This window comes from Emydura macquarii, unplaced genomic scaffold (genome assembly GCF_026122565.2).
Source record: "Emydura macquarii macquarii isolate MOO-44397 ecotype Brisbane River unplaced genomic scaffold, CSIRO-AGI_Emac_v2 contig_2834, whole genome shotgun sequence".
Lineage (NCBI taxonomy): Eukaryota > Metazoa > Chordata > Testudines > Chelidae > Emydura > Emydura macquarii.
Window position 1 is genome coordinate 3,442,354 of NW_027132971.1, and position 26,259 is coordinate 3,468,612.

Here is a 26,259-nt window from a genome sequence, read left to right on the forward strand (position 1 = left end):
CTTGTTGTACTAAAGCACACGAGAGTATAAGGGGTGGGATGTTTTGGGAGCCATGACAGAAAGAGTTGAGCTCTGATGAATACAGCACACAGGGAAAAGGACAGTTTTGGTAAAGCCCAGGAAACAGAAAATCTGGTGTAATTCCCCAGTTTAAGGGAAAAAAACAAAAAAAACCCCACACAACTGCTTAAAGAAACAAAAATCAATTCTCCTGCCTCCCAGATGTTGAAAACATGAATGTTTGGGTGCAGAATCCTCTTTTGTTAGCTGTCCTGAAGCTATGTAGCAAACTGCAATATCAGCAGTAAAGCTGTCCAAAATTTGAGTCACGCCTGCTTTAGTTAAACTCAAAGTTGTATGGGCCTTATCTACATTACTGAAAACCATTTAAAAAATATACTCAGACAATTTTGTTTATTTTGGTGGTTACTGAAAACGTACACTAGCTGTTTTGTTTTTCAAAGAGTTTGATGCTCATGGCAGTCTGAGCTTCCACATGCAGCTCTGCCTGCATCCTGGCATTTGGAGGGTCCACTTCTAGGAGTGAACCAGTAGCTCACTTTCCATACCTAGAGCATCTTTGGTCTATCTGCTGAGACTTCCAACAAGTATGATGTTTGCACTGAGGCTTCCTCTGACAAATCAAACCTCATTTTACATATGCCAGCTGTTAGACAGTAACCTTTTTTAGTCACTCAGAACAGGACTTGAAATAGCCAATTGCTAGTGACAATTAAAAAGGGTTCCCTCGTGCGCATGCAGGCCCAAGGAATCCATTTCTGCAGAATTATGCTTTAGAAATTTTTTTTTAGAAAAATAAGGTTTCAGGCCCTTATGGCTGGGAAAATAATCTTCCCAATGTGAACGACAAGTAAAACAAGACTGTGTTGCATTCCCGAGCTGGCTGACGGGCAGCTCCAATACCTCCACTGTTACTCTTGCCAAGCACAAGCAGAAAGGAATTAGCAAGAGTCTGGGGTCAGTTTCACTACCACAATTCACAGTACTACACGCAGCTGCAAAAATCAAGATTCATGCCATTTTGTATATCAGCTGCTGCTTCTGAGGAAATCACTGAGCAACAGCAAAGGGAGATACTCGACTAATTTGTGGGGAAAGAGAAATTTAAAAAAAAATGATGGCTTGGAACAGTAAAGTAATGGAGACCTTCCACTTTTTACAGATGAGAAAACTGGCCTGATTTTCACAGCACAACTCCCACTGACGACACTGTAATTGTAAGTGCATTTCTGAAACGAGCCAGGTCATAAATGATTTGTACAAGATCAAAGAGCTAGGAATAGAATCCATATTTAATTCAGTCCAGTATTTTAACCAGTAGGCCAAACAGTGTCCACTAAACAAGTTTCAGGAGGACTAACTAGATTGTAAGTTCTTCTGTGCAGGCACCATGTCTTTCTATAATTTTATATGGACCAAGCAATATGGGGCCACAATTCCTGATGGAGCCTCTGGGCACTACCATAATACTAATAAATTCACTGAACCAGACTGGAAAATAGTTGTCAGTAGGTTTTTAACTAAGCATGGAGCTAAAATCATAAGACTTTTTTTGCAGTCCTGAATTAATTTAAAGCTTTAATTTTGAACAGGGCCACAGTGACTTGACTCTCATATTAGGGATCAATCCCTTGGGTCACTCCATTATTTTCATAGTTCACAAGCAAATGGAGACACTGGCTGCTACTCTAGCCAGCATACAAAGGAGAAACTGTTCAACTTAAGCGGTCATGGGAAAGTAGCTGCCGGAACGAGGAACACATACACCCCCCAAAAGACACAAAACAAAAAAATTAGTTACATACCAGTGTAAACAGGAGGGGGAAAAAACAGAAGAAGAGGAAAGAGCCAATATCTACCTTCCATCAAAAAAGAAGAACTTGCCACGGCCGTTCTTTTCTCCATGCACAAAGTTTCCCTCAAATCTGTCTGTGGACGAATAGGTGACTGTACAGAACCCATGTGGCAACCCATCATCATCCAGAAGCCCTTAAGTAAAAACAAAAAAAAAGTATCGAAGCGATGTACACTATCATAACAGGTCTGCAATCATATAACAATTAATATAAACAATCCCCTCCAAATGTTGTTGCTCCCCAAAATATTTATTTTAAAACAGACATACTAGTCAAAATATTTTATTTTTTAAAAAAAGGCCAGACCTATTCAGGACTATTTGCAGCCAGTTACTTCATAGCAACAATCTGTCCCCCTCCCCCCCCAAAAAAAGCAGTTAATGGAAAAAGAAGATAGTTGAAACTTAGTTGAGATGAAGTGTAAGTTAAAAAAAAGCTACCTAGAAGTATTTCTCCTGCATGAGACTGGAATGGATTCAAGACTTTCTAATTCACCCAACAATGTATTTTTTTAAAAATAGGCATATGGCTTGAAAAATATATTCAATACCTACTAGCCCAAAGATAAATCCTGCTAGCCAGGGTGAAAAAAATCCCTATGTGGCCAAATCACATCCCCTGAAATTTAAAGGAAAAAAGCTTTGTAATGTTTATTATTTACTCTAGTTGCAACAGATCAGAACTCTTTTTATGTAATACATTTTAAGTGTAGCTTACTATGTCTTGCTTGCTCCCATTATACCTTCTTTCCCTTCCAAGCTTCATGTCCCTTTTTCCTCTGTTTGATTATAACAGGATTACAGTGCATCTTTTTCTGTTTTCATTACCTATTTTTTCCTCTTCCTTCACCCTTTATAAGCTTCTCTCTTCCTACACTGTGCGCTTTACCTCCTTTTCTATATTTTCTGTCTTTCCCATTTCTCCTCAAAGTCTCTCCCCTACCCCTTCTCCTATTTCTTCCCCCTTAACCCTCATACATATGACTTCAAAAAACAAGCAAACAAAAAACAAACACTTAAAAAGCCAGAAGATGATACTAAGACATGGGGCCCCAGGGTCTAGTAGAGGCAACATCCAGGTGAAAAATTACATCCCCTCCGCAGCTGCTTGGAAGTGGGAGCGTGTTTAGGAGGTTCACTGCTTTGTAGATTCCAGCTGGGAAATATCTGATTTGAACAAACACTCTTCCCCCACCTCCTCCCAGCCCCATCTGACTGTTCCATTACACCTCTACAATCCCACAGCCTCCTGGTTGCTCAGAGAGTGAGCAGGTCTCTGCTACTCTAATCTGCTAATCCTCAACTTCTGATTTTAGAGTTTCTCTCTAGCAAACAGCAACAGCACCTTCTTCCACGGCTACTCGGATCTTTCCCAAGCAGTGGCGTGAATCAGACCTGATTCCTCCCACTTTCACTACTGCCCACAAGATTCAGAATAGTAGCTCTGTAAACTGATGAAGGCCTGGCCAGTTTTTGCTCCTTTTTAATTTCGGAAAACCAGAATCAGCAGAAAAGAAACCAAAGTCACTTGTCTATAGATTAAGGAAGATGATACTTCACTGGTTAACACCTGGATTCACATTTTGGAAGGTGATCTTCACACCACCACGGTCTTTCCCTTCCCTGCCAAGTTTACAATCTAGGTTAGAGCTGAAAGACACAGGAAGAGACAGTGTCAGGGAAGGAGGACAAATGAAGCGTCTATGAGTTCAGGGGTGGCGTGTTGCATAAGCATCAATCCCCCTTCTCTTGATTTAGGACTCTCTGTGCCCTTATTTCCCCTTATTTATTATTCTCTAGAGCTGAAAGCTTGAAGTTATTGTTTATCTATAACTCTTCTATAAAGTACATCATGCAGTTCATAAAAAAATGTAAGTACTTTACTCCTGGGATACCTAACTTTTTACAGGTAACATATATACACCTACAACAGGTCTGGATACAGTGTGGTCTAAGCGATCTCCTCTCAGTGCTAATGAGTTACATGCACAGACCAAAGAGTTTGCAAATACCTCTGTGAATATGGCTTCACATTTCCAGTAGGTATACACAGGATGGATTACCAAAAAAAAAAAAGTAAAGGATTTTAAAAGAGATTTTGAGTTTGTTGCATTTTTATATTTAAACTAAATACGTTTTTTTTTAAATTAAATATGAACTTGTCAATCTTTGTTAATGCCTACACTTACTTTTACCTTTTGTATTTAATTTTAATATATTGTAATAAGCTGCACGTTTGCTGTCAAGTTTTAAAGAAAGTTCCACCAATCCAGTGGTTTGAATCATTGACTAAGCACATGAAGCTAGTTTGTAGAAGTGCTGAACCAGTTTTTGACAGCAGGTGCAGAAAGAATATTTTCTTCATTTCAACTTATTCAACTAGTTCAGTTCAATGACAAGTTCATTCAAAGTTAAGAAACCAAATGGGAGCTGAAAAAGCAGGAAAGCTTGTTTTCCTCTTCCAATCTATAAACAAAACTAAGTTTGAGAGGATGAGATCTACTAGTTTAAAAATCTTGAAGGACCCGGTGACCACAAACAACCAGTTAAATTCACTAACTACAGATAATATTTCTTTTGTTTAAGAAATTATTTAGTTTTAAAAGGCAAAACATGTTTTGATAAAAACTTTCTTCTTGTGTATCCAGCACATTTAAAGTAGTTTTATTTATTAATAAAACATTAAAATGTTTTTGTGCATTTTAAATTGAATTTTAATTTCCATCCAAATAGAGCTTGGCACAAATGACAAGTAAAAAAAATAAAAATCAATCATCTAGTAATTAATCATTCACCATTTTCTATCATAATAAAAAATTGTAAAAGTTAAGGATCTGAATAAATAACAGTTAAGCTGTATATCCGCTTATATAGATGGGTATGTATATAGTATATCCTCTGGTTAGTGAAAAGAAGCACTAACTTTAATATGAAGGTTATATTTAGTTGTAAATCAATATGTTTTCCATGGTTACTAACCAATGAGAATCAACCTTTCCTTAGAAAATAACTAAAAAAAAAAAAAAAAAAAATGCAAAACACTATTAAAATGGCTGATTTAAATCAAGGTTTTCTGCTAGCGAATTTAAATCATTACTAAAATCGGTGATTTAAATCAATCCACCTTGGAAATACAAAGGGAAAAATCATAGTTTTCCTTGCTCAAGCCCTTCAAAACACACCAATAAGGGAAGCTTTAATAAAGAGGTAGACTTCTACAGTTTATTCAGATATGAGTCTTGCAGACCCATTACCTTGCTAAGAAGTTCATGAGTCTGTAGCTATCCTCATCTTTGATACACAGGTGTCCTGTGTGGAGTCTACAGGTCATGTGATGTTCCATCTTTAACGGACAGATAGAATGTTAGTAACTGGGGAGCCTTAGCCCTGGGTCTACACTTACCTGGAAATTCGGCAGCAGTCAACGGGAGTGACGCAAGCTACGCAGAGTAGCTTGCGTAACTCCCGTTGACTGCTGTGCATCCCTTCTGTGCGCCATCTTCACTACACTGCGCCAACGGGGACGCCGCACTACACCACTTGAGGTGGATTACCAGCGTCAATTTCCTGATTGACTGAGCGGGTCTACAAGCTCAATCGATCCAGATAAGTCGATCTGACAGCAGCGACTTTGCCACGGTCAGTATAGACATACCCTTAGTCTCTGCAAGACAATTCCATAGTAAAGATGAAGGAAGCCACAATTTTCTACATTTCATTCCATTAACTATCCCCTTGGACTCCTGGCAACTTGCAGATGATACACAGAGTTGGGCAAAGCTTGAATATTTCTGCTGTATCAGATCGGAGCACATTGTGTGCTATTAACATAACCTTTCCTGAAAAATAAAACTTTTATTTTCAGTTTAGTGGCCTGCATGTGAACAGAAAAAAGTGGTCTGTATTCCAGGATATTTTAATGGAACAACGTCAAGCAGAGTAGGCCCCACATTCTGGGTTTTTATTTTAAAACATTTTACAAAACCTACTTTTTAAAAGTTCAAGTTTCCCTCCAGAGTTTGTGACCCGCAGCCAATAGCACCGTGTCAGTACAGCATACAACACTCAGCTGATGTTCACACTGCAATCACACATACACACCCACACACACACACCTCTGCCGACAAAACTGCCCTGCTTTTTTGACAAAAATAAAATCACCTCGACCAGAGATGTGGGGCTTTTGCTGACATAGCTAGGGCAATGCAGTGTCAGTGTAGACACTGCCTCTCCTTACAGCAGTGGTGGAGGGGCTGGGGCGGTGAAATTGACAAGAAAGCCCTGAGGACTGGAGCAGGGGAGGGGAGTCCCAGCATGGCTGTTCCTGGCTCCCAGCTGGGACCGGGGAATTTGGGGGGGGGGGGGACGAGGGAGGGGATGGGGGGGCCAGCAGCCCACAGGGAGCCCGGGAGCCTATGGGCTCTCAGCTCCCCATTCTGCCCTTTAGGTCAGTGCAAGTGCTCCTCATGAGGATGCACACCACTGACCCAAAGAGACCAGTGTGGACATCGGCTACCTCTGTAATTATAGCGGTGGCTGTAAGTTGACATATCTTATGTCAACTTTTTTTTTATTTTAAGTGTAGACAAGGCCTAAGATGGCAGGATGGCTGCTTGTTTCAACTGAGCATGGTTCACCATGGTATGAAATCCACTCACTGAGCACCAGTGTTTTGCAGGAGAAAGCATCAATTGTACCTGGATCGCAAGCAAAGCTCCCCTGTATCTAAGCTACTGACTAAGTATTGAAGCCTGTTACTTGGAGTCTTTTTTGGGGCAGATCCAAAGCCCATTAAAGTCAAGAGATAACACTCCAATTGACTTCAGTGGGTTTGGATCAAGCCCTTTGTTGGGTGTAAATTCAACGGGCTTTGGATCAGACTCTTTGCTGACTGCACAAAAAATTAAGCAGACATGCAGGAGGACAGAAACAAACTGCAAAGCCATTGGGCTAGAGTAGAGCAAAGGGGGCTTCAGGCAAAAGGCAGCACTTCAGTACTAATAAATGTAAAGCTCTACATCCAGAGAGAGGAAACAAACAGCACAGACACAAAACAAGGGGGGAAAGCCAAGCAGCCACATCCATCACATTAAAGCAAGTTTGTTTTCAACATGTCTCCTTAAAAGTATACTGTCAGCTAAAAGATCACGCTGTCAACATATGCCTTTCTTCACCTATGTCACCAATACTGCCTTAGATTACTAAAGACCTTAAAATCCATTTTACTGTCACTGCTCCCAAGCACATAGAGAAATAAGTCATTATATGAAACCATAACATGCTGCAGAGGAACTAGCTATGATATCAGGAGCAGTATCATGATGCCTAGCACAACTAAAAATAGCCTCCTTACAAATATTTTTGGCAAGGATATAATATCAAATTCATACAGAGGTACATGTATAAGCACATGCAGGCTACACATCACATCCATAGCATTCTGCACTTAAAGAAGCCCCTCCATTCACTCTTGCAATTTAAAGTCCCTATATAATCTATGGGTTTTGCATAGCCCCCATAGATATAGGTGATTAAATATTTTAACAATGTAATAAAACCAGATTCTAGTAGCAGCTGCATAGCACCCAGTGTCACACATCTACTGCTAGGCTGGTGAGCCAAGTTCAGATATGTGGCAATACACACTGGGCCCTTGTTCGCCTGCCACAAGATACAAATAACCTGCCACTGACTGATGGCAGTTACTTGTATCCTGCCACACTCAAATTCTAACATTGTGCTCTTAACCATGATATCTGAGTATCTAGGACTCCTCTTGGTAGTAAGAACTGTGCCCAGGAATGAGCTATTTGTTTTCAGCTGGCAAATTTTACTTAAGAGTTTCACAAAGCAAATCCTGACGATATTCCTAAATGCAAATTCCATTTGTGCTACTATAGGAAATTCTGGCATAGCCTTGACATCAGAAATGCCTTTTTATGGTCTGTATCTCAGTCTCAAAATTCTTCTCTGATCCTAAAACTTGCCCATCAGATGGTAAGCTTTGGGGAGGCACTGAGGCCCAGGGAATAGGGCACTGGACTAGGCATCAGGAGACCTGGATTCTATTCCAGTTGTGCTACTGATCTCCTGTGTGACCCTAAGCATTTCAGTGTGCCCCAGTTTCTCCTCCCCTTCCGGCCTTTGACTTATTGCTTTACACTATAAGCTGTTCGGGACAGGGATCATCTCTCACTATGTGTGTGTATTTAGAGACTAGAGCAATGGGACCCACTCTCAACTGGGCCTGTAGATGCTACGGTAATACAAATCCTCCATCATCTAGTTTTGTCCTGCATCTTCAAGGAAAAAAAAAACCTGTCAAGTTTTACATTGCTGGGGAAGGGGAGGAGGAAGAGGGTGTGCAGAGAGGAAGAATAGTAATATTTTACACATACATAGTGCCTTTCACCCTGAAGGCTCTCGAACTGAAGAATCACTAGAAAAATGGCACGCTGATGCTATAATGCAGTCACCTCTGATAGCAAAAGCAGGAAACTACTTAGTGCACACCACAAAAGTGGGGAATGTGGGGAAACGTTGTCTGTAGTGGTCTTTAAGATGCACATAGAGCAGACAGGGCATTGTTTTCTTTTTAGTCTCACCCAAAGAAATTTGTGCCCAATTCTCTGTTGCCTTGCACTTTGTCCAGTCATTTATACCAATACAAACTGTGTGCAAACCAATGTAAAACGCTAACAAATCAGAACGCAAGTGACCACACAAGGTGCAAGGCTAGAGAATCATATTTAATTTAAAGTAACTGGATCTGAAGCAGATGCCACATACTGCGTTTTGAAACCACTTGTCTTGACTAACTCCATAGAAGTCAATGCAGATGACAGGATGTAAACTGTTGTGATACCAAACAGAAACCGGTCCTTAATTTGTCAGGTAAACTAGGTCCTTTCTGGAAAGTCTCCAAAAGCTTAACATTTGACAATTACATTAAAATGAAATGTTTGTATTAACATTGTGATAGTCCATACTATAACACAAGGTTAAGGGCCCAATCCTTCAAACACCTAAACACGTAAGTAACTGTACTCACCTAGTCCTACTGAGTACGTTACTCATGTGCTTAAGTATGTGAAGGATCAAGCCCCAAAGATGTACACAGCAGCATGTCTTTATGAACAGAAGCGATCCATTTAGCTGAAAAATGAGTGGCTCCGCTACACCAAGAAACCCCCAAACCTCCCAACTATAACCACACCAGGACGAGCCATGCACTAACTAACCATGCTTCTCCACGTCCCTGCTAAGTTTTCCAAAGGCATCCGATACCCTTTGAAACCTTCCAAACCACCAGCGAAAAAGCTGCTTCCAACACGTTTTTTATACGGTGAAAACAAAAAGCAGCGAGCTCCTTACAAAGGAAACAACGCCCCGTTGCTCTGCGCACACGGAGCGGGCGGGGGCTCTGAGGCGGCTTGGCTAAGGCTCGCTATGCGATGCGCAGGGAGAGGGGGCAGCGGGTGCAAGTAGGAGCGCAGGCCAGGCCGTGCCACGTGCTGCTGCCCCCCGGCCCGGAAAGGGCAAGGGAAAGGGCGCTCATACTGCGCAGGCCGGCTCTGCTCTGCCCGCCCTAAACTTTCTCCAAGCCCCCCCCCGCCCCAGGCGGAGGATTTTGCAAAGCCAAGGGGGCAACAGCAGGTTCCCGGGCCCCGCTCCCGGGGGCTGCTGCGTGCGCGGCTCCGGCTGGTCGCAGGCTTGGGCTGAGCATGTCGGGGGGGAGGGGCACGGCAGGATCCGGGGGCAGGGAGCGCCCGCTCTGCAAAGGCAGCGGGCCTGGCAGCGCCACGCTCACCCGGCCTGTCCCCGCGGCACGGTGCCGGTGCCGGCCCCGCCGGACGGGGCTCAGTTACCTTCCACGGCCTCCTCCAGCGTCTCTTCGTCACTGTCCATGGCCGGGCCGGAGCTGTCTGTCCGCGCTCCTCCCGCTCGCCCTGCTGCTGTCTCCCTCTGGAGCCCGGGCGCGCACTGTCCGCGGCGTCTGCCTAAGGCTTGTGCCGGCGCCCGGCCCGCTCCGCTTTGTTATAGAGCAGCTGAGCCGCTGACATCACCCCGCTGCGTGACTGACAGCTCCCGGGCCGGCCCAGCGCCACCCCGCGCGCGCGCTGCGGAGCGCGTGGGCCCGGCTCGGCCTAGCCCACCGGCCCCGAGACTGGGGAGACCCGCGCGCGCGGACACACAAACACACACACACACACACACACACACACACACATACGCAGGCAGCGCAGGAGATGGGCGCCGAGATGCGGTGCAACATCCGCACAGTGCACAGCCACCGGCCCCCTGCCAGCCAGGCCCCCACAGCTCCAGACATGGAGGCAGCCCGCAGAAGCAGTCACCCCATCTGTTCTACACCCATAAACCAAGGCCCCAAAAATCAAGCGCTTGATTTAAAAAAAAAAAAAAATTTTTTTTTTAAATCCAACAAATTTTAGATTCTTTTTATTTGCCTTCCACTGTTTCAACCTTTAGGATACACTCAGGTTACATCTGTAAGTTTCTTCAGCAGCCTTATCTTCTAGGGGTGGAAACATACAGATAAGATGAAAGGTGAGCATCTCATGAAATAACATGAATAACGGTTTAAGAAAAACACCAAATATCACAAATCAGGAGAGCTGACCACACAATGAGTCAGGCACAAACACTTACAACAGACACACAGTGGCAGATTGGCATGTGCAGGTGCCAATTTCCAAAGAACCCTGCACACTCAAGGCATGAGTGAATATCCCAAAGGGAATGTGAGAATCTGCACTGTGAGGGATGTCCCCAAGATACTATGAATCCTAGGTGAGGGCAAAGGAATAAAACTGAACCCATTTTGCTCTGTATCCTCAGAGTTTTTGACCTGCTAGAAGATCTTAAGCTGGTAATAGTAAAGATGAGTTTTCTAGCTCAGGGGTTCTCCAAATTTTTTATTCAATAGACTGCTTTTAAAAAGACCCATCTCCCTACCCAGCACCTAATTCCCCACTCCTTGGTACTTAGCATCTTGTGTTCTGCAGGCCACCAGAAAGATCTCTGGTGGCCCACAGATCAGTTGAGTCGGTTTTCTATCAGGATAGTTTGAAATTGAAGGTTTCCACTTCCCAGGGCACACAAGTCCTTAGTGCAATAACCCACAGTTCAGTGATGCCACACATACAAGAAAGCAAGTGGTCACACTAAAAGCCATGAGGCTGCTGCTATTCCTCTTACATTACATCCAAGAAAACTACATTAAGAGAACTGTTAAGGTTGCAAATTTCAGCAATCGTGAATAAGGAAATGCCAAAAATAAAACTGTCTAACTTTAATTCTGCATAATCATAATTCATACACATAGGGCTGAACTAAGGTTGTATGGATAACTTTCATTCTGACATTTCCTAACTTTTGAGTGCCTGACATTGCAACCTTAATAATGTTTTTAAATATATTTTAATATAATTTTCTAATCTTCTAAACAAAAACAAAAAAAAAGCTGAAAAAACCCAGACATTTCATCATGTTAAACTATATTGACCCCCAACTTCGGCCATGAACAGGATTTGTACCTTTTAATCTACAGCAAAAACCTGTACTATTTCAGTTAATGGAGTAACAGAGCAGTAATAGGATTGTATCCATATGTATCAAGCATAAAGGGAAATGAGATGCACACTTTGCCAGGGGGTTCCAGAGTTATTTACTAACAGCAAAGGGATGTAGAGACTCAGAGCTCCTGGGTTCATGTCCAGGTTCTGGAGTGGAGAGTGTTCTAGTGGTTAAAGAACCTTCTGTTTCTGTTGTCCTCTGCTCCTGCCCCTTCTACTACTATCCTTCCCCCTCTTTTCCTATTCAGCTACTGCTCCCTCCTCTCTCTGCTCTTATTCTCCTACTTCATCCCTTGATTATTCCCTCTGCTCCTATACCAGCTAAAAAGCAGAGCTCCTTCTGATACATTTTAACAGATCTTTTATCATTTCTACACAGCAAGTTTTATGAGAAAAGTGAAAACAACTGCATCCCAAATCCACCTGAAATGCTAAAATAAGCAATAATAGTGAAGCACTGCACACCACAGTTGGTATGTTCAGTCTACGATGACATATATATTTACAGGTTGTACAGAGACACCTCTCTGAGTGATAGGCTGTCATGTGAGCACTTAAGGCATAATGCTAAAAGTTTGTATTGTCAAGTGGTTCTTTAGTGACTCCTGACCTATGAATGAAGAACTGTATCATTCAACCATTTACAACCCAAAAGCAATTACCACATGAGCACTTTGGCATTTCTATAACACAAACTCTTAATCCAGTTTACTTTTAAAACATTGTCATTTTATACTCATTGCCTAAGTTGGTCTTTTTCATAGTTCTTTGTTAAGGAACCAGACAAAACAGCTATGGTTGATATTCTGGACAGGACTCTAACAACTATAATATTATTTCTCTGGGATCCTTATGTTCATTTAGTCTCTAATCATTGCAAAGGGTGTTAAATTTAAAGTAAGTGTATGGCAATAAAGAGCATGTCACGTTTAAGAGTCAATGTATTGTTTTAGGTGAGGATGTGGGGACTGGGCTTGCCACAGAAAGTATTGTCTATGGAGTAGCTCCTCTGCACAGCAAGAAAAAAACCTCAAAACATGGAACAGCGCCAGTCTTATTTGTAAACTCTTGTCATCAGTATCTAGAAGTTGCTTTCTTCTGAACACAGACTAAGAGTTCTTTCCTAGGCTTTCATACATTTAGTAAAGAATAATAACAGACATTTCTTTAGCACCTTTCAAAATACAAGGATCTCAAAGCATTTTACAAAAAATAGCGAATTAAACTTCAAAACACCACAGTAAAGTAGTTATTATTACCATTTTATAGATGGCAACACTGGACAGATAAGGGCAACACAGTTATTTAAAAACTTACAGCCATATATAGCAATCACATAAAGGAGGCTTGATTGTCAGGATATCCTGAGTTTCTACTCACTGACTTCAATGTGTGCCCAGCACCATGGAAATTCAGGGCACTTTTAATTAGATATCTAACTTTAGGCAACTAAGATTGAAAACTTGGCCTACATCTCCTGACAGCCCGTCTTGTGTTTTGACCAGCCTTTAACTAGTCTGTGTTATGTCAGTTTATGCTACAGATTCCACTAATATTTTGGGTGTTTTCCTTCTTTGATCTGGATGTAGGAGCCACAAAAAAGAGGAGGGGGGGGAAGGGGTTCCTCCAAATCATTCCATCTGAGTGGTGAAGTATGCCTCCAGGTCCTCAGTATCTTCAGGGATTACCTGCACAGAGGCCCAGTGCTGCCACACTAGCTCTGGAACGGATTGCTGCTCTCCCTGATTCCATGTTAGAAAAGCTCCAAGACCTCTTTAGCAAAGGCTTTCCCAACACAAAGGGAACAACAGGCTTAGGCTGTATTAACTCCTGAATGGACAGCCTATGGTTCTGGGCATTAATAACATGCCTCTTTCCTCCCTGGTCCCTCCTCACACAAAAATCCCTAGAGCCACCGAGGGCCTAAGTCCACTAGAGCTGTTGAGTAGTGGAGCCAGAAACAGAACTCAGAAATTCATGCCTTGCAGAGCTCAATCTTCTGTTCGCTTTGAGGCAGTGAAGGAGGAGGGCAGATAGGACATTGTGCCACAAACATTAAGGTGATAGCTGCTATATAAAAACCTGAATGCCTCAGCGACTCTTCCTGCCAAGACCCTGATTTCATCTCTAGTAAAATGTCCTATGGTCTCGTGTTGTGTATTATTTTATTTGCCTGGCTGTAGCAAAGCTCTTGATCTTGGGGTTCCAAACAGAGAAACACTGCATGGAATGAAGAGCAAGGAATGTGTTCCCTAGGAGAAGTTGTATCTGATCTGTTAGCCCAACATCCTTCAAGACTCATAAAAAAAGATAACATACTGGAGATATAAAGATATTGAGAGATTACCACCAAAAATATTATCGGATATATTAAAAACAAGTTTACCCATCCAGCTGCTTAAGTTACATGGCAGTCATGCTTTGGACGCAGTTTTCCATAAACCATGTTGCTTTGCCAGTTAGACTATTACTTCATTTCCCCTCTGGAGGCACATTCCTGGTAGGACAAGTTCTCATCAAAAATCTGAATAATAGGGAAACAAGGAAACATTTTAAGTTTTTTTTTCAGCTCTATACATGTAGTGCAGCACTTCCAGGCATAAGGGAATATTACTCAAGCAACCTGACTACTACAGTATAATTAGTATGTGATTATATATAGAGAAAATGTGGTGAGGTCATATAAAAGTTTTATTGGCTTGCATTTAGGATGGCTAAATTACCAACTTGCTCCTATGCATGAGATGCCCTCCCAGGACTGGTCCACCAGCCACTGATCACTTTTTATTCAAATCCCTCTTTAAAGGAAAAAAATCTTCCAGGCATCTTCTTACATCATAAAGAATCAAGAAAGGCCACAAATCCATTTTTTCTCCTTTGCAGGTCACCTTTAAGAAACCTGAAACTGAAAAATCTGAAAGGTCTCTGCAAAATTGCCATTTCCTGCTAACCAGTGATTGGGATGTCAAGCTGTGATCACTGACTGATAGTTCTGCAGTTAGAGTATCAGCCCACTCCAGCGTACAATTTGTTGCAGAAGAATCCTAGCTAAACACACTTGTTTCAGACTCCACATGAGGCATCAGAAACCACTGTGGCCAGCCTTGTGCACTGGTATGTAGAGGGATATGGATGTGCTGCAAGCTTTAACCAGTGTCAAGGCAAGCAAAGGAAGAAAGCCACGGTTCAAAAGTCGTCTTTTTAAAAAGAGTCCTTGCTAATCTTTGCACTGCTGAGAATGAGAATTAATTTCAGTCACCAAGTGAAAGGGAATCATCACCCATTACCACCAGGTTATAAGAAGATTTTCAAGAGGTACTTTTAATGGATTTGTCCTTGCTCTATTGGAAAGCATTTATGCTTAATGGAATGCTTTGCTTTTAAAACCTTAGCTATATTATTTGTTGTGCAGAACGTTACCATGAGCTTTTATTTAAGTTGCATAACCTTCTGTGTTAGGTTGAGATGACCCCAAGCTGATATAAACAAGTAAGAATGGGCTGGTCTCAAAAAGATATGACCGGCTAAGCAGAAGTGTTTGTCTCTCCTTTTTGCTGAAACATTTTGACATTTGTTTATAAAAAGATAATTGGGTGATGGCTCTTTTCAGTTTCAGGTATCTCTTCTCCCACCTGTGGGTATATGTGTACCTTGTCGGACGGTTCTGGATACTCAGAACCAACGTGTAGCCAGAAGTCGGATACTTTTGTGTGAAGACCAGCTTTAAAGAGTTGTCACATTAAAGTTCTGTTAGGCTGCGTTGCTCTTTCAATGTCAGACTTCTGAGCACGTCATTATCAAAGTTCACAAAGGGGTTTCTAATCCCGTTGTTTTTTAACTCGGGGACAGGAAAGTGCTCATGCAGCTGTACTTTGAGGCTTTGCAGGTGTTCCCTAATGTCACATTTTATTTTGTCTGGAAGCTGCATTTCTGATGTGACCAAAAAATATGAAAGATTTGGAAATAATTGATCAAGTCAATGAGACCACCAATCTAATTTCTTGATCAAAGCTTCTATTTTGTCCTGAACTTGGAATAGTGTCACGGCTTTTCCCTGTAGGCTTAGGTTAGGCCCAGTTAGGTGGCTGAAAACATCTGCCAAGTATGCCAACTTAGCTAACCAAAGAAAAGCACTGAAGCAATGTGAAAACTCAAGCCAAGTCACGTAGAAAAATCCTCACTTCATCGCACAACTCAAACAGGCATGTGAGTACCTTTCCTCTAAAAAGACAGCGGTCTTCAGTAAGCAGAAGTAATTGACAGTGATGCCGCATAGAGCCGCAAATATTCTTGAATTCAAAGGATGGGCCTTGATGAAATTGACTGTTTTCACAGATTCCTCCAAAATGGTCTTCAGGTCAGCAGGCATTTTCTTTGTAGCTAGTGCCTCCCTGTGGATGCTATAGTGGATGGATTTTGCTAATGGTGCCACAGCTTTAATATGAGTAACAACTCCACTGTGTTGGCCTGTCATAGCATGAGCCCCGTCAGTGTTAATTCCGACACATTTTGACCAATCAATATCATTCTCTTGTATGAAATTATTCAAAACTTCAAAAATAGCCTCTTCTGTTGCATGTGTAGGCAACGATTTGCAAAAGAGGAAATCCTCATTCACCTCTCCATTGAATTCATACCTGATGAACGTGAGAAGGTTTGCAGTGTCAGTGGATTCATCCATTTGTAGAGCATAGAAGCGACTTTTACATATTCTCGCTATTAGCTGTTCCTTAACGTTATGGCCCAATTCTGCGTTGAACTGTGTTATTTGACAGCCAGATTACATTTATTTGCTTGCAAGCCTTTTCTCCTAGCATGGTACTCACCATTTCCTTTGCGGTGTTGCAAAGTTTCATTTAACATTCCACTGTCACTTTGTTCATTTTTCATGACAGCGAATTTGGTGGGGCAGTTTCTTTCCTTTTTAGTGTGCCTGGTTTAATCCACCAATCCATTTTTAATACTTTCCACTATCTTCACTACTGTGCTGTCTTGTACGTACAAGGCGGGGTGGCACCACAGACCAAAATAAAAACAATAATATTATAGAAGTATACTTGTAAAGTAAACTACAGTAGTAGGTTTTTAGAAACTATATGAAATTATATTTTATTTTAAATTGTACATTTCCTTCGTGAGGATGTTATTTTTCTTTTCCGTGGCCCCCTTGTAGTAGCCTCACGGACCACCAAGGGTCTGCGGACCACGGGTTGGGAACCACTGATTTAGAGCATAAGTTCTTTGCGGAAGAGATCATATCTTCCTAGGTGTCTGTAGCACAATGGGGTTTTGGTCCTGATTGGCACCTCCTGGGGGGCTACTGTAATAAATATTGAATAATAATCTTTCCAAATACAAGAGTCGTATGTGTGGTGCTTAATAGAAAAGGTGTTGAATGGGTCCTTTACACTGAGCTGAGGGAGCACATCCTGCAGGACCAATAGACCTTGAAAGATCCTGCTGCTCCAAGACCACTTTGCCTGGGGTGCTGAACTGGACACAGAAACAAATGTACTGAGGCTGTCTCTTGACAGTGATAGAGACAATGCAGCATTCCTGGTGTTTCTATGAAATACAGTAAGTGTTGGCAGAGCTGGAACAGCAGCAGCTGACGTTTGGTGTCCAGCCCTGAGTAGGGCCCCACCAAATTCACTGTCATGAAAAAAAACGCGTCAAGGACTGTGAAATCTGATCTCCCCTGTGAAATCTGGCTACTGGAAAGGAGATCAGATTTCATAGAGCTGGGAGGCTGGAGAGCAGCAGCTGCTGGCCAGGAGCCCAGCTCTGAAGGCAGTGTCACCACCAGCAGCACAGAAGTGAAGGTGGCATGATATGATATTGGTATCCTCATTTCTGCACTGCTATTAGTGGCGGCGCTGCCTTCAGAGCTGAGTGCCCAGCCAGCAGGTGCCCTCCAGCTGCCCAGCTCTGAAGGGAGCAGCGCAGAAGTAAGCGTGGCAATAGCATAACCCCTCTGCACTAGCCTTGCAGCCCCCTCTCCCTCACAGCCCCCTTTTGGGTTGGGATCCCCCCAAGTTACAACACCGTGAAATTTCAGATTTAAATATCTGAAACAGTGACATTTATGGTTTTAAAAATCTTATGACTGTGAAACTGACCAAAATAGGCTGTGAATTTGGTAGGGCCCTACCCATGAAGCAACGCCTTCACTGACTGCATTCTAAAGGGAACTGACTGGGAGGATCCTAGAGAGCTCAGTACTGGAAGTTGTCAGCATGCAAGTGCCTCAGAGTGCTAGGAAACCTGGTGCTAGCAGAGTTCCTGGCCAATCTCCTACTAGAAGCCTGAGATCCTACAGTGATAATCCTATGTGGATGGTATATTTGGCAAACATTCCACTTCCTAACTCTCCCTGTCTCCAGTCTGAACAAAACCCTGGTTGGAGAGCCAACGAGTAAGTGAGAGATTGCTATAATATGTACTGCACTGTGCCCCAAAGGCTGCCAGATCTAGGCTCTGATGGACCATGAGAGGGGTGAACTCCATGGTCAGACTGTCTAGTGACAAAGACTAGCTTAAAGCCCCTAGGAATTCAATCCTGGGGACTGGTCAATAAGAACAACACAGATAATCTCAACTGTTGTAAGGACTGTGAAGTGTTGCAATATTGGGGTGATGGGGGTCACATAAGCGTATGGATGGATGAGGGGCAATCTCTCATGTGAGTCACCTGTATATTACCTCCCCTGCTAATGACAGAAGCAATGTGAATTAATGTTTTTCATTACACTGTGTGATACTGCTCCTAGTTAGTTTGGGTGAGCCCTCACATACACTTCCGTCCACATTCAACAATACTGGCTCAATTCTAGAAAATGAAGCTATATTGTATTACCAAATTGTTGTTCTCTGTGCACATGGATCTCCTGTTCGTCTTGCTTTTTGTTCGTTTTGTACTTTAACTGCTTCATGGGCAAAAGGAAAGTTCTTTCCAGGAATGAGCCTGATATACATGAAACTGGTAACTGTGTGCTCTGCTAGGAGATGCTAATGGCCTGATTTTCAGAAGGCAGGCATGCATTAAAAAATGCTTGTGAGACTGCAGGCCTAGTCTGTGCATCCAATTGCTGTGACTACTTGTGCGAGAGAGAAGATTGCAAATGGCAAAACATAGATGCAACTGCTTGCTACACACAGTCACAGTACTTATATGCACAGATTCTGTGCACAACTGCATAGCTAACTTTATGAAAACCAGGCCTTCTATAGCAGACAGATCATTCATGGAATATGGGGTTAATTCCAGTTTGGTTTACATAAAACATCCAAGAATATTGCATTTTGAAATTTATTTGGGGGTAGCAATCTTTAATTTAGTTGCCCAATTTAAGGCACCCAACTTTGAAAATGTTGAGCAGAGTATCCACAGGTGGACACTGGTGTCCTACCACTGTCCCTGCTCTACAGTAAGCTGACTTCTAAAGTGTTGTGTTTTCACACTGGCATCAACCTACTTTCAACACGTCTCTAACAGGGACTAACTCCTACAGCAGGGGTCAGCAGCCTTTGGGAAGGGATGTGCCAAGTCTTTCCCCCATCCCTTTCCCATGGGCCGTGATCCCAACGCCCTGGACAATGACTTACCGGGTGTTCAGTAGTGGCAGCAGGGAGAGTGTCTGCAAGCCCGTTTCCTGCTCATCCCCTTCCCCCCTCACCCGCTGCAGGGGTGCCAGGGAGTGAGAGTGAGATGTGGGGGAGGCTGCCTGGCCCCTGCATGCCCAGGGTTCCCGGAAGGGGGAGCAGGGGTCAGCAGCCTTTGGGAAGGGATGTGCCAATGTCTTTGGCAGCAGGGAGAGTGTCCGCCATGCACCCCTGCTTGGGGGAGAGGAGAGGGACTGGAATGGGAAAGCATCCGCTGCGCGACCCTGCTTGGGGCTAGGAGCAGAGTGGGTCCAGCCAGCAGTGCACCCTGGGCCCTGGCCCACTCGGGAGAGGGGCAGGCCCGGAAGGGGGCAGCAGCCACTGTGCGACCCTGCTTGGATCTGGGAGCGGCACATGTGCCACAGGTTGCCGACCCCTGTCCTACAGCATGGTGTTGCAAGGCTGGCGCTGGCTTCTATTCCCTGCTCATGATAGGGGTAACCAGACTCCAAGAATAGTTTGTGGTGTTCGCTAAGCACTCAGGGCTACAGTCTGACACAAATCTACTTCATTCTGTGTCTGAGTGCTAACTGATCAGCATTACATGCTAGCCAATCTCAAGCAAGCTGGCTCCCTGGCCTTTTTTCCTCCTTCAATGCACATAAATCCTCTTTTGCTACCTGGGTCATGCCCTTTCTGCAAATCCCTAGGCTACTTTGATATTGCATTCACGCAAACCTAGCATTAGTGAAGGCCTATGCTGGAAGTTGCAGAAAACGGAAGCTACTATTGTGGTATAAGCGTACATGCTACCTTATTTCAAGCACGGCGGATAGAACTTGCTTCATTTTTTTAATTATACTGACGTTTCCAAAAGGACACCACCAGTGAAGTGATATATGAATTTTGCATCTGTCCAGCTTGTAGGGAAAAGAGTGTGTTCTCATCTTGGTGCTCAGGGGTTTACATGTAGCATTCTTGTTCATGTTAACGAGTTAATCCTTTTGGCAATGCGCACTAAGACTTCCATTCAGGGCCTATGTCATGTCAGTGACAAGGAACAAAAGTTTACACTCTTACACCTGAACCAACACAGGGTATGCCTTAAACATTCAAAAGGTTGGGACAGATGGATAAAAAATGGAGTTGTTTTACTTCTTTTGTCTTTAACTAGACTGGAATGTCATAACAGAAAGCAGGAAGGATGCTCTCGTGATTAAGGTACAGAATTAAGTATCAAAAGACCTGGGTTTTATTCCTTGCTGTGTGACAGACGTCTTGTGGAACTTTGTGCAGATCACTTCAAAAGTGCTCAACGCTGGCCTAACTCTCCTCCCACTAGTACCACTGATTTCAGTTTGAGCAGAAGTAGGCCAGCGTTGAGCACGCTGGAACTCCTGTAGATTCCACTGAACTCAGTGCACACCAACTCAGAGTGCTCTGTACCTCTGAAAATCAAGGTATGATGGAGGCATGACTCAGCTTCCCCATCTGTAAAATGGGGATGGTATCCCAGCTCCTCACAGGCTATTGTGAAACTAATGTTTGTAAAGCACTTTGAGATCCTTAAATGGAAATCATTCCATAAATCTAAAGTATTGCTAGGAGTTTGGGACTTCTGCTTTGGTTCCAGACAAATAGGAAGTGCAGCAATACACATACTCTATTTTATAATTGAACAGATGGTCTATAATCAGAGATTCTATTTAATTGTTTATTCTACAGTAGTTAGCCCATTCCAATAGCCCCTCTTTCTGTAATGGGCCAAACCAAAAGCCTGTGTCCATGCATTCCCAATCTTTGAGGAAGCAAAGAGCCAGATCCAAACTTTGCAATTTAGCTTGACTATACTTCAGGGAAAACTGACAGTAGGAGTGTTACTCATAGTGAACTGAGTCATTCTTCAAATATTCCTGGAAAGACCGTCATCAACTGTAATTGCTTATTATGCAGAAAGAGTTACCCATCATTTCCAAAAGATTACCTTTCATTGCAATCTGATGAGATAATCCTCACCGCTTATAACCAGCTGGGCGTTAAGATGGGTTTCCTTCTGTCTCAAAGAGACTAATAAAATTCTCAGCCTCCATGCTTCTTTATTTCTAAAGTCTAAAATAAGTTTGCAAACTTGATCACTGGCTACAGAAGGCGTACAAAACAAATATAATAGACTTGAATATCCCACACCCCAGTTCAGGGAGTCTAATATCCACTTGTTGTGGGCGAAGCTGTGCTTCCTGGGGGAGTCAACGCTTAGTCGTGTCAATGGAAGGCGCTTAATAGACAGTTGGCATTCAGATACCGTGATGATAGGTACAATATAAGAACCTAGATAACTAAAAGCCTAACTGAAGGTTGCTTGAGAAATACACCAAATCAGTGCATCTCCTTAGTGTTCTGGCCACACCTCCTCCCAGCCAGTGCTACCCTGAGAATATGCAGAGGCAAATACTCTTCACAGCACCCATCATGAGTAGCTGGCGAGCACCTGGGCATGGAAGAGGTAAAGGAGGAAGAAGCCTTTCCAGACAGTCCAAACAACTATTACAGCCTTGGTTGGAGTAGCTTCTGCAGCTCTGGACCTCCCTACGTGAATTGCTGGTAGATTCACACATGCTCCCCTCAGCCCTAGCTGGGCTCCACAGAGCTGAGAGCGGTGCAAAACTTGCGTGAGTCTGAAATCCTACATCCTTTCTCCAGCTGTCACTCTGCAGGGGAAGAGGCAGGAGTTGTGGCAGCCTGCACACACAATCCGATTGTTTAGCTGCAGTGCGTATTTGTGGCTTACAGTAGTACGCAGAGTGACTAATTACAGCAGGTCTCCATCCACATGCAGCTTATAAAATTATTATACTATTGCTTACAAGCCCCTCTGTAATCAAGGCTCTGCTGGTATTTACATTAGAAAGTCCATTTCTCAGAGGTTAATAACTAAGCTCTAAACATTCTGCCCAGAGTGAAACGTAGCAGAGAAAAAAAAAATCTCAGTAGAAGTGAATTGTTGAGAAGTTTTTCTTCAAAATTATTAATTACTACTGATTTGTAGGGAGTTCAAAAAGCAAAATAAAGGCTTGTATAACAACAAACTGACTTCCTGGAAAAGAAATTTCACAGATGGTTGGCCTGTACCTTTCTGACAATTTAATTAAAAAAAAAAAAAAAAAAAAAAAAACCAAACAAAACGCAAATATATCATTCACAAACTGGTCATTCAGCATGTTGTCAAGTCATCACCCATATCCATAACATTATGATGGTCCCATAGCACATTTTGACATAAGATAGTTGGGACTGGATAAGCTATATCATTTTACAATCTGTATTGAATATGTAGTTTTGAAAACTGGCTAAATAAGCTTTAAGTAGGCAGACCATTTCCATTCCAAATACCAACCAAGCAATCTTACTTCTGTCACCTTTGGATTTACTCTGTCTTTCACCCTTTCTGTCTATTTAGTACCCTCACTCGTGCATTGTCTCAATATAGATACCAATCCTGCATTCAGATCTGGCTGGTGAACCCGTACACTCACGCGTAAATCCTTATTGCTTCAGCAACGTCCAGCTGCCCTAATGGTCCCTTGGGGCCAGCCATTGTACTGCTGGCACTAGATTGGAGGAGTCCAAAGAGCACTTAAAAAGCCACCTTTGTGCACAAGGGCACCCTCCCTTCCCCCCAAGTTTCTCTGTGTGTTCCTCATCTGCAGTCAAAGACCAGGACTAAAGTGTTTAAAGGATCAGGCTAAGCAGCATTCCCAAGTAGCCCTGTCTCCACAGAATGCATATTTTGCACTACTAGAGAAGTAATGTAGTCACCATGGAGAAACCATAGAAATGACCATGTGTGTTTAATCAGAACAACTTACTTTAATTTACCCAAAAGATTAGTATTTGCCTGAAACGAAACAAATATGAGTGTTTTGTCCCTGGTGTAACACCACTGTATACAATACAGTAGAATCTCAGTGTTACCAACACCACACAGCTCATTCAGGCAGCAGCAGAAATTAAAAAAAAAAAAGTAAATACAGCACAGTACTGTGTTTAAATGTAAACTACTAAAAATAAAGGTAAAGCTTAAAAAAAATTGACAAGCTAAGGAAACTGTTTCTGTGCTTGTTTAATTTAAATTAAGATGGTTAAAAGCAGCATGTTTCTTCTGCATGGTAAAGGTTCAAAGCAGTATTAAGTCAATGTTTAATTGTAAGCTTTTGAGAGAACCACATCATTTTGTTCAGAGTTACGAACAGTTCAGAGTTATGAACAACCTCCAGTCCCAAGGTGTTCGTAACTCTGAGGTTCTACTGTAATAGCACTAGACCTGACCTGCAATGGCAGCTAATTAGTTCCTGTCACCAGAGGGCATCAGAGGACAAGCCTATTTTTAGGTAGCATGAGCCATATCATCCTCAGAGGCCTTGTCTACACTAGCACTTATGCCAGCAAAACTTACGTTGCTCAGGAAGCTGTTTGTTTTTTTCCACACCCCTGAGCGACAAAAGTGTTAGTGTAGACAAGCTGTGAGCTACACCAGCACAACTTCAGTAAGGTCAGTGGACCTGAGTCTCCTCTCCCATTGGTTTGATACTGGTATAACGTCAACTTCACTTACAGAATAGAAAGGGGAATAAGCCTTAGTGTTCAAAGATGCCCCTTACGCGAATTGTACATTTGGGGCCAGACCCGTCCATCAGGATGGGGCAGGTTGCTCCCTGCAGTGTGCTGTGCCAGCCCTGCTCTGTGGGCTTAAGCCATTACCGCACCTCCTACTTGCCCCCCCCTCCACCATCCCCACCTTTTTTGCACAGGGACTGCTATTGTGTGTGGCTCCTGTGCAGCTGTGCAAGAGTGGGGGAAATCTCCTTGCTTGCTCCTCTGCGGGGACGACACAGAACTGAGCACAAAGGCGTCAGCATAATTCAGAAGCACAATTAAACCATGCTTCATTCATATCTACACTGTGAGCCAAAGTTATGCTAGAACTGTGTTGAAGATTATTTTTGTGATATCCAGGCTCACCAACAACATAATAATAATATTTAGCAATGATCACATGTTCAGAAAGTGCAACACAAAATCCTTACCTTTTATCATCCTCGTTTTACATATGGGGAAACTGAGATCCAGAGACTTAGTTACCCCAGGCCACATAGTTAGCAGGTTGCCAAGCTGGGAAAATAACCTTGACTACATTGCCATATGACTTCCCCTATGTTTGCTTTTGTAGTGTAGGTGAGACCTATAGGGTACAGTGAGATTAGAAGGCTCTTAAAAGTTTCATATGGATTCTCACTATGAGTTGGAGCGATTCGTGGGATTTGTTTCACATTAAATGCAGGCTCAGTTGCTCAGAGCGAGGGGATTTTTTTTTTTTAAATCAATTGACTGTCTTACTTGGTGGAGGAGTACATTTTTACATTAATTTTGAGAATAGAGGTTAGCATGAGAAAACTGCAATTTGTCTGGTGGTGCAATGACAAAGGCAGACATATGCCATTTAAACAAAGATACTGTCCAGTAAAATAAAACCACCAAAGTTTTTTTATGCATTCTGAACATATTTCCTTTAAATGGAAAGGGGCAGGTCAAATGACTTCATTTTTACCACTCTTTCTTTTTCTTAAAAATAACTTTTAATTTAACCTTCAAAACTACAAACCTCAAAATAAAACAAAACAATAATGATAATAGTAGTTATAGTAAGAAATAAATTTAGAAAAGAGATGACATGGAGGATACGATAGAGGTCTATAAAATCATGAATGGTGTGGAGAAAGTGAATAGGGAAGTTTATTTACCCCTTCACTTAATACAAGAAGTGGAGGTCACCTGATCAAATTAACAGGCAGCAGGTTTAAAACAAAACAAAAAACAATAAAAAAAAGGAAGTACCTCTTCACACAACGCACAGTCAACTGTGGAACTTGTTGCCAGGGGATGCTGTGAAGGCCAAAACTATAAGTGGGTTCAAAAAAGAACTAGGTAAGTTCATGGAGGATAGATCCATCAATGGCTATTAGCCGAGATGGTCAGGGATGCAACCCTATGCTCCAGGTATTCCTAAACCTACAACTGCCAGAAGCTGGGACCTGGATGACGAGGGATGGATCACTCAAAATTGCCTTGTTCTGTTAATGCCCTCCGAAGCAACTTGCACTGGCCACTCTCAGAAGACAGGATACTGGGCTAGATGGACCATTTGTCTGACCCAGTGTGGCCAGGTCTTATGTTATGTGGGAATTAAACCAAAGGCTTCTGATGTTTATTCCCATGCTCTATCCTTTGGTCCATACTGCCTCCCAAGTGTTGAATAGAGAGCTATTTTATGAGATAGGGCTGTTACCATAATCTCTCCCATATCCATCATCATGTGCATAATTCCTACCATCAGGAAAACTAAGCACAAGTCGAAAGCTGAAGCTGATGTATTTGGGGGTGCCACTTTCTTCAGTCATGTAACTCAAGATTTTGGCAGGTATAAAGCAAATTGCAGCTTAGATAATATATTTATTGCTATCTTTTCTCCAGTCGTTTTTCTTTTAGCAGAATGGGGCAAATATTTTTAAAGGGGCACTGCCCTTTAAAAATCATAGGCCAAATTTAGCTCTGGAGATATTCTACTGATGTCAGTGCAGCATACCTTCCTAAACTCCCTAGTGTGAAGGGATAGTTCATCCTTTGGCACTGTGCATTCATTCTTCAAGGGCTGGGGAGGAGAAGTCCAGAGTCAGGGAGGTCCATGGCCCCACCTCCTTCCTCACTCCCTTTAGGGACCTGGCTTCTCCCAGAGATACAGGAAAGGAGCAGCCCCTCATAGCAGTGGCTGCAATTCTGACTGACACTGATAAACCACACAAGGCTCCTTGCGCTCTTTACACCTTCCTGAACACCTGCGTAAGTGCGAGGCAGACACTAGCCCTTAATGAGTAATTTTTAAAAGCAGCAAACAGATTTAAGCGTGTGTGTCTGTGACAGAGCGGTCTGCTCCTTCAGAGCAGCATTGCCGACTGGTCAGTCCACCTAGCCACTTGGCCAGGCTCATTCAGAGTTGCAAGGTCCAATTATGGATGTAATTGAGATATTGGGAAAGAGGAAGCAGTTCCAGGAGTAAGTAGGGGATGAAACCCCGCTGCTGTTTCTTTCAGCACGACTCCTTGCCCTCAGAGGGTGGGAACAAGGCTCCCC

General features: G+C 42.8%; 1 protein-coding gene across 7 annotated transcripts in view; it reads right to left on the reverse strand.

Moving 5' to 3' along the window:
• Positions 1-26,259, reverse strand: part of SETD7 (SET domain containing 7, histone lysine methyltransferase) — a 77,236-nt gene that overhangs the window by 13,481 nt on the left and 37,496 nt on the right. For 6 of the 7 annotated variants that reach the window (XR_010923660.1, XR_010923659.1, XR_010923658.1 and 3 more), the window contains exons 1-2: positions 9,745-9,869; positions 1,881-2,010 (exon numbers count right to left, since the gene is read on the reverse strand). Coding sequence is in view for 3 of the 7 variants with exons in the window: in XM_067568011.1 (XP_067424112.1) it covers positions 1,881-2,010; positions 9,745-9,784 (170 nt within the window). In the remaining 4 variants the exon portion in view is untranslated. Of the gene's footprint in view, positions 1-1,880; positions 2,011-9,744; positions 9,870-13,858; positions 13,997-26,259 lie in introns of those variants that run through there. The other variant, XM_067568012.1, reaches the window with a different exon arrangement.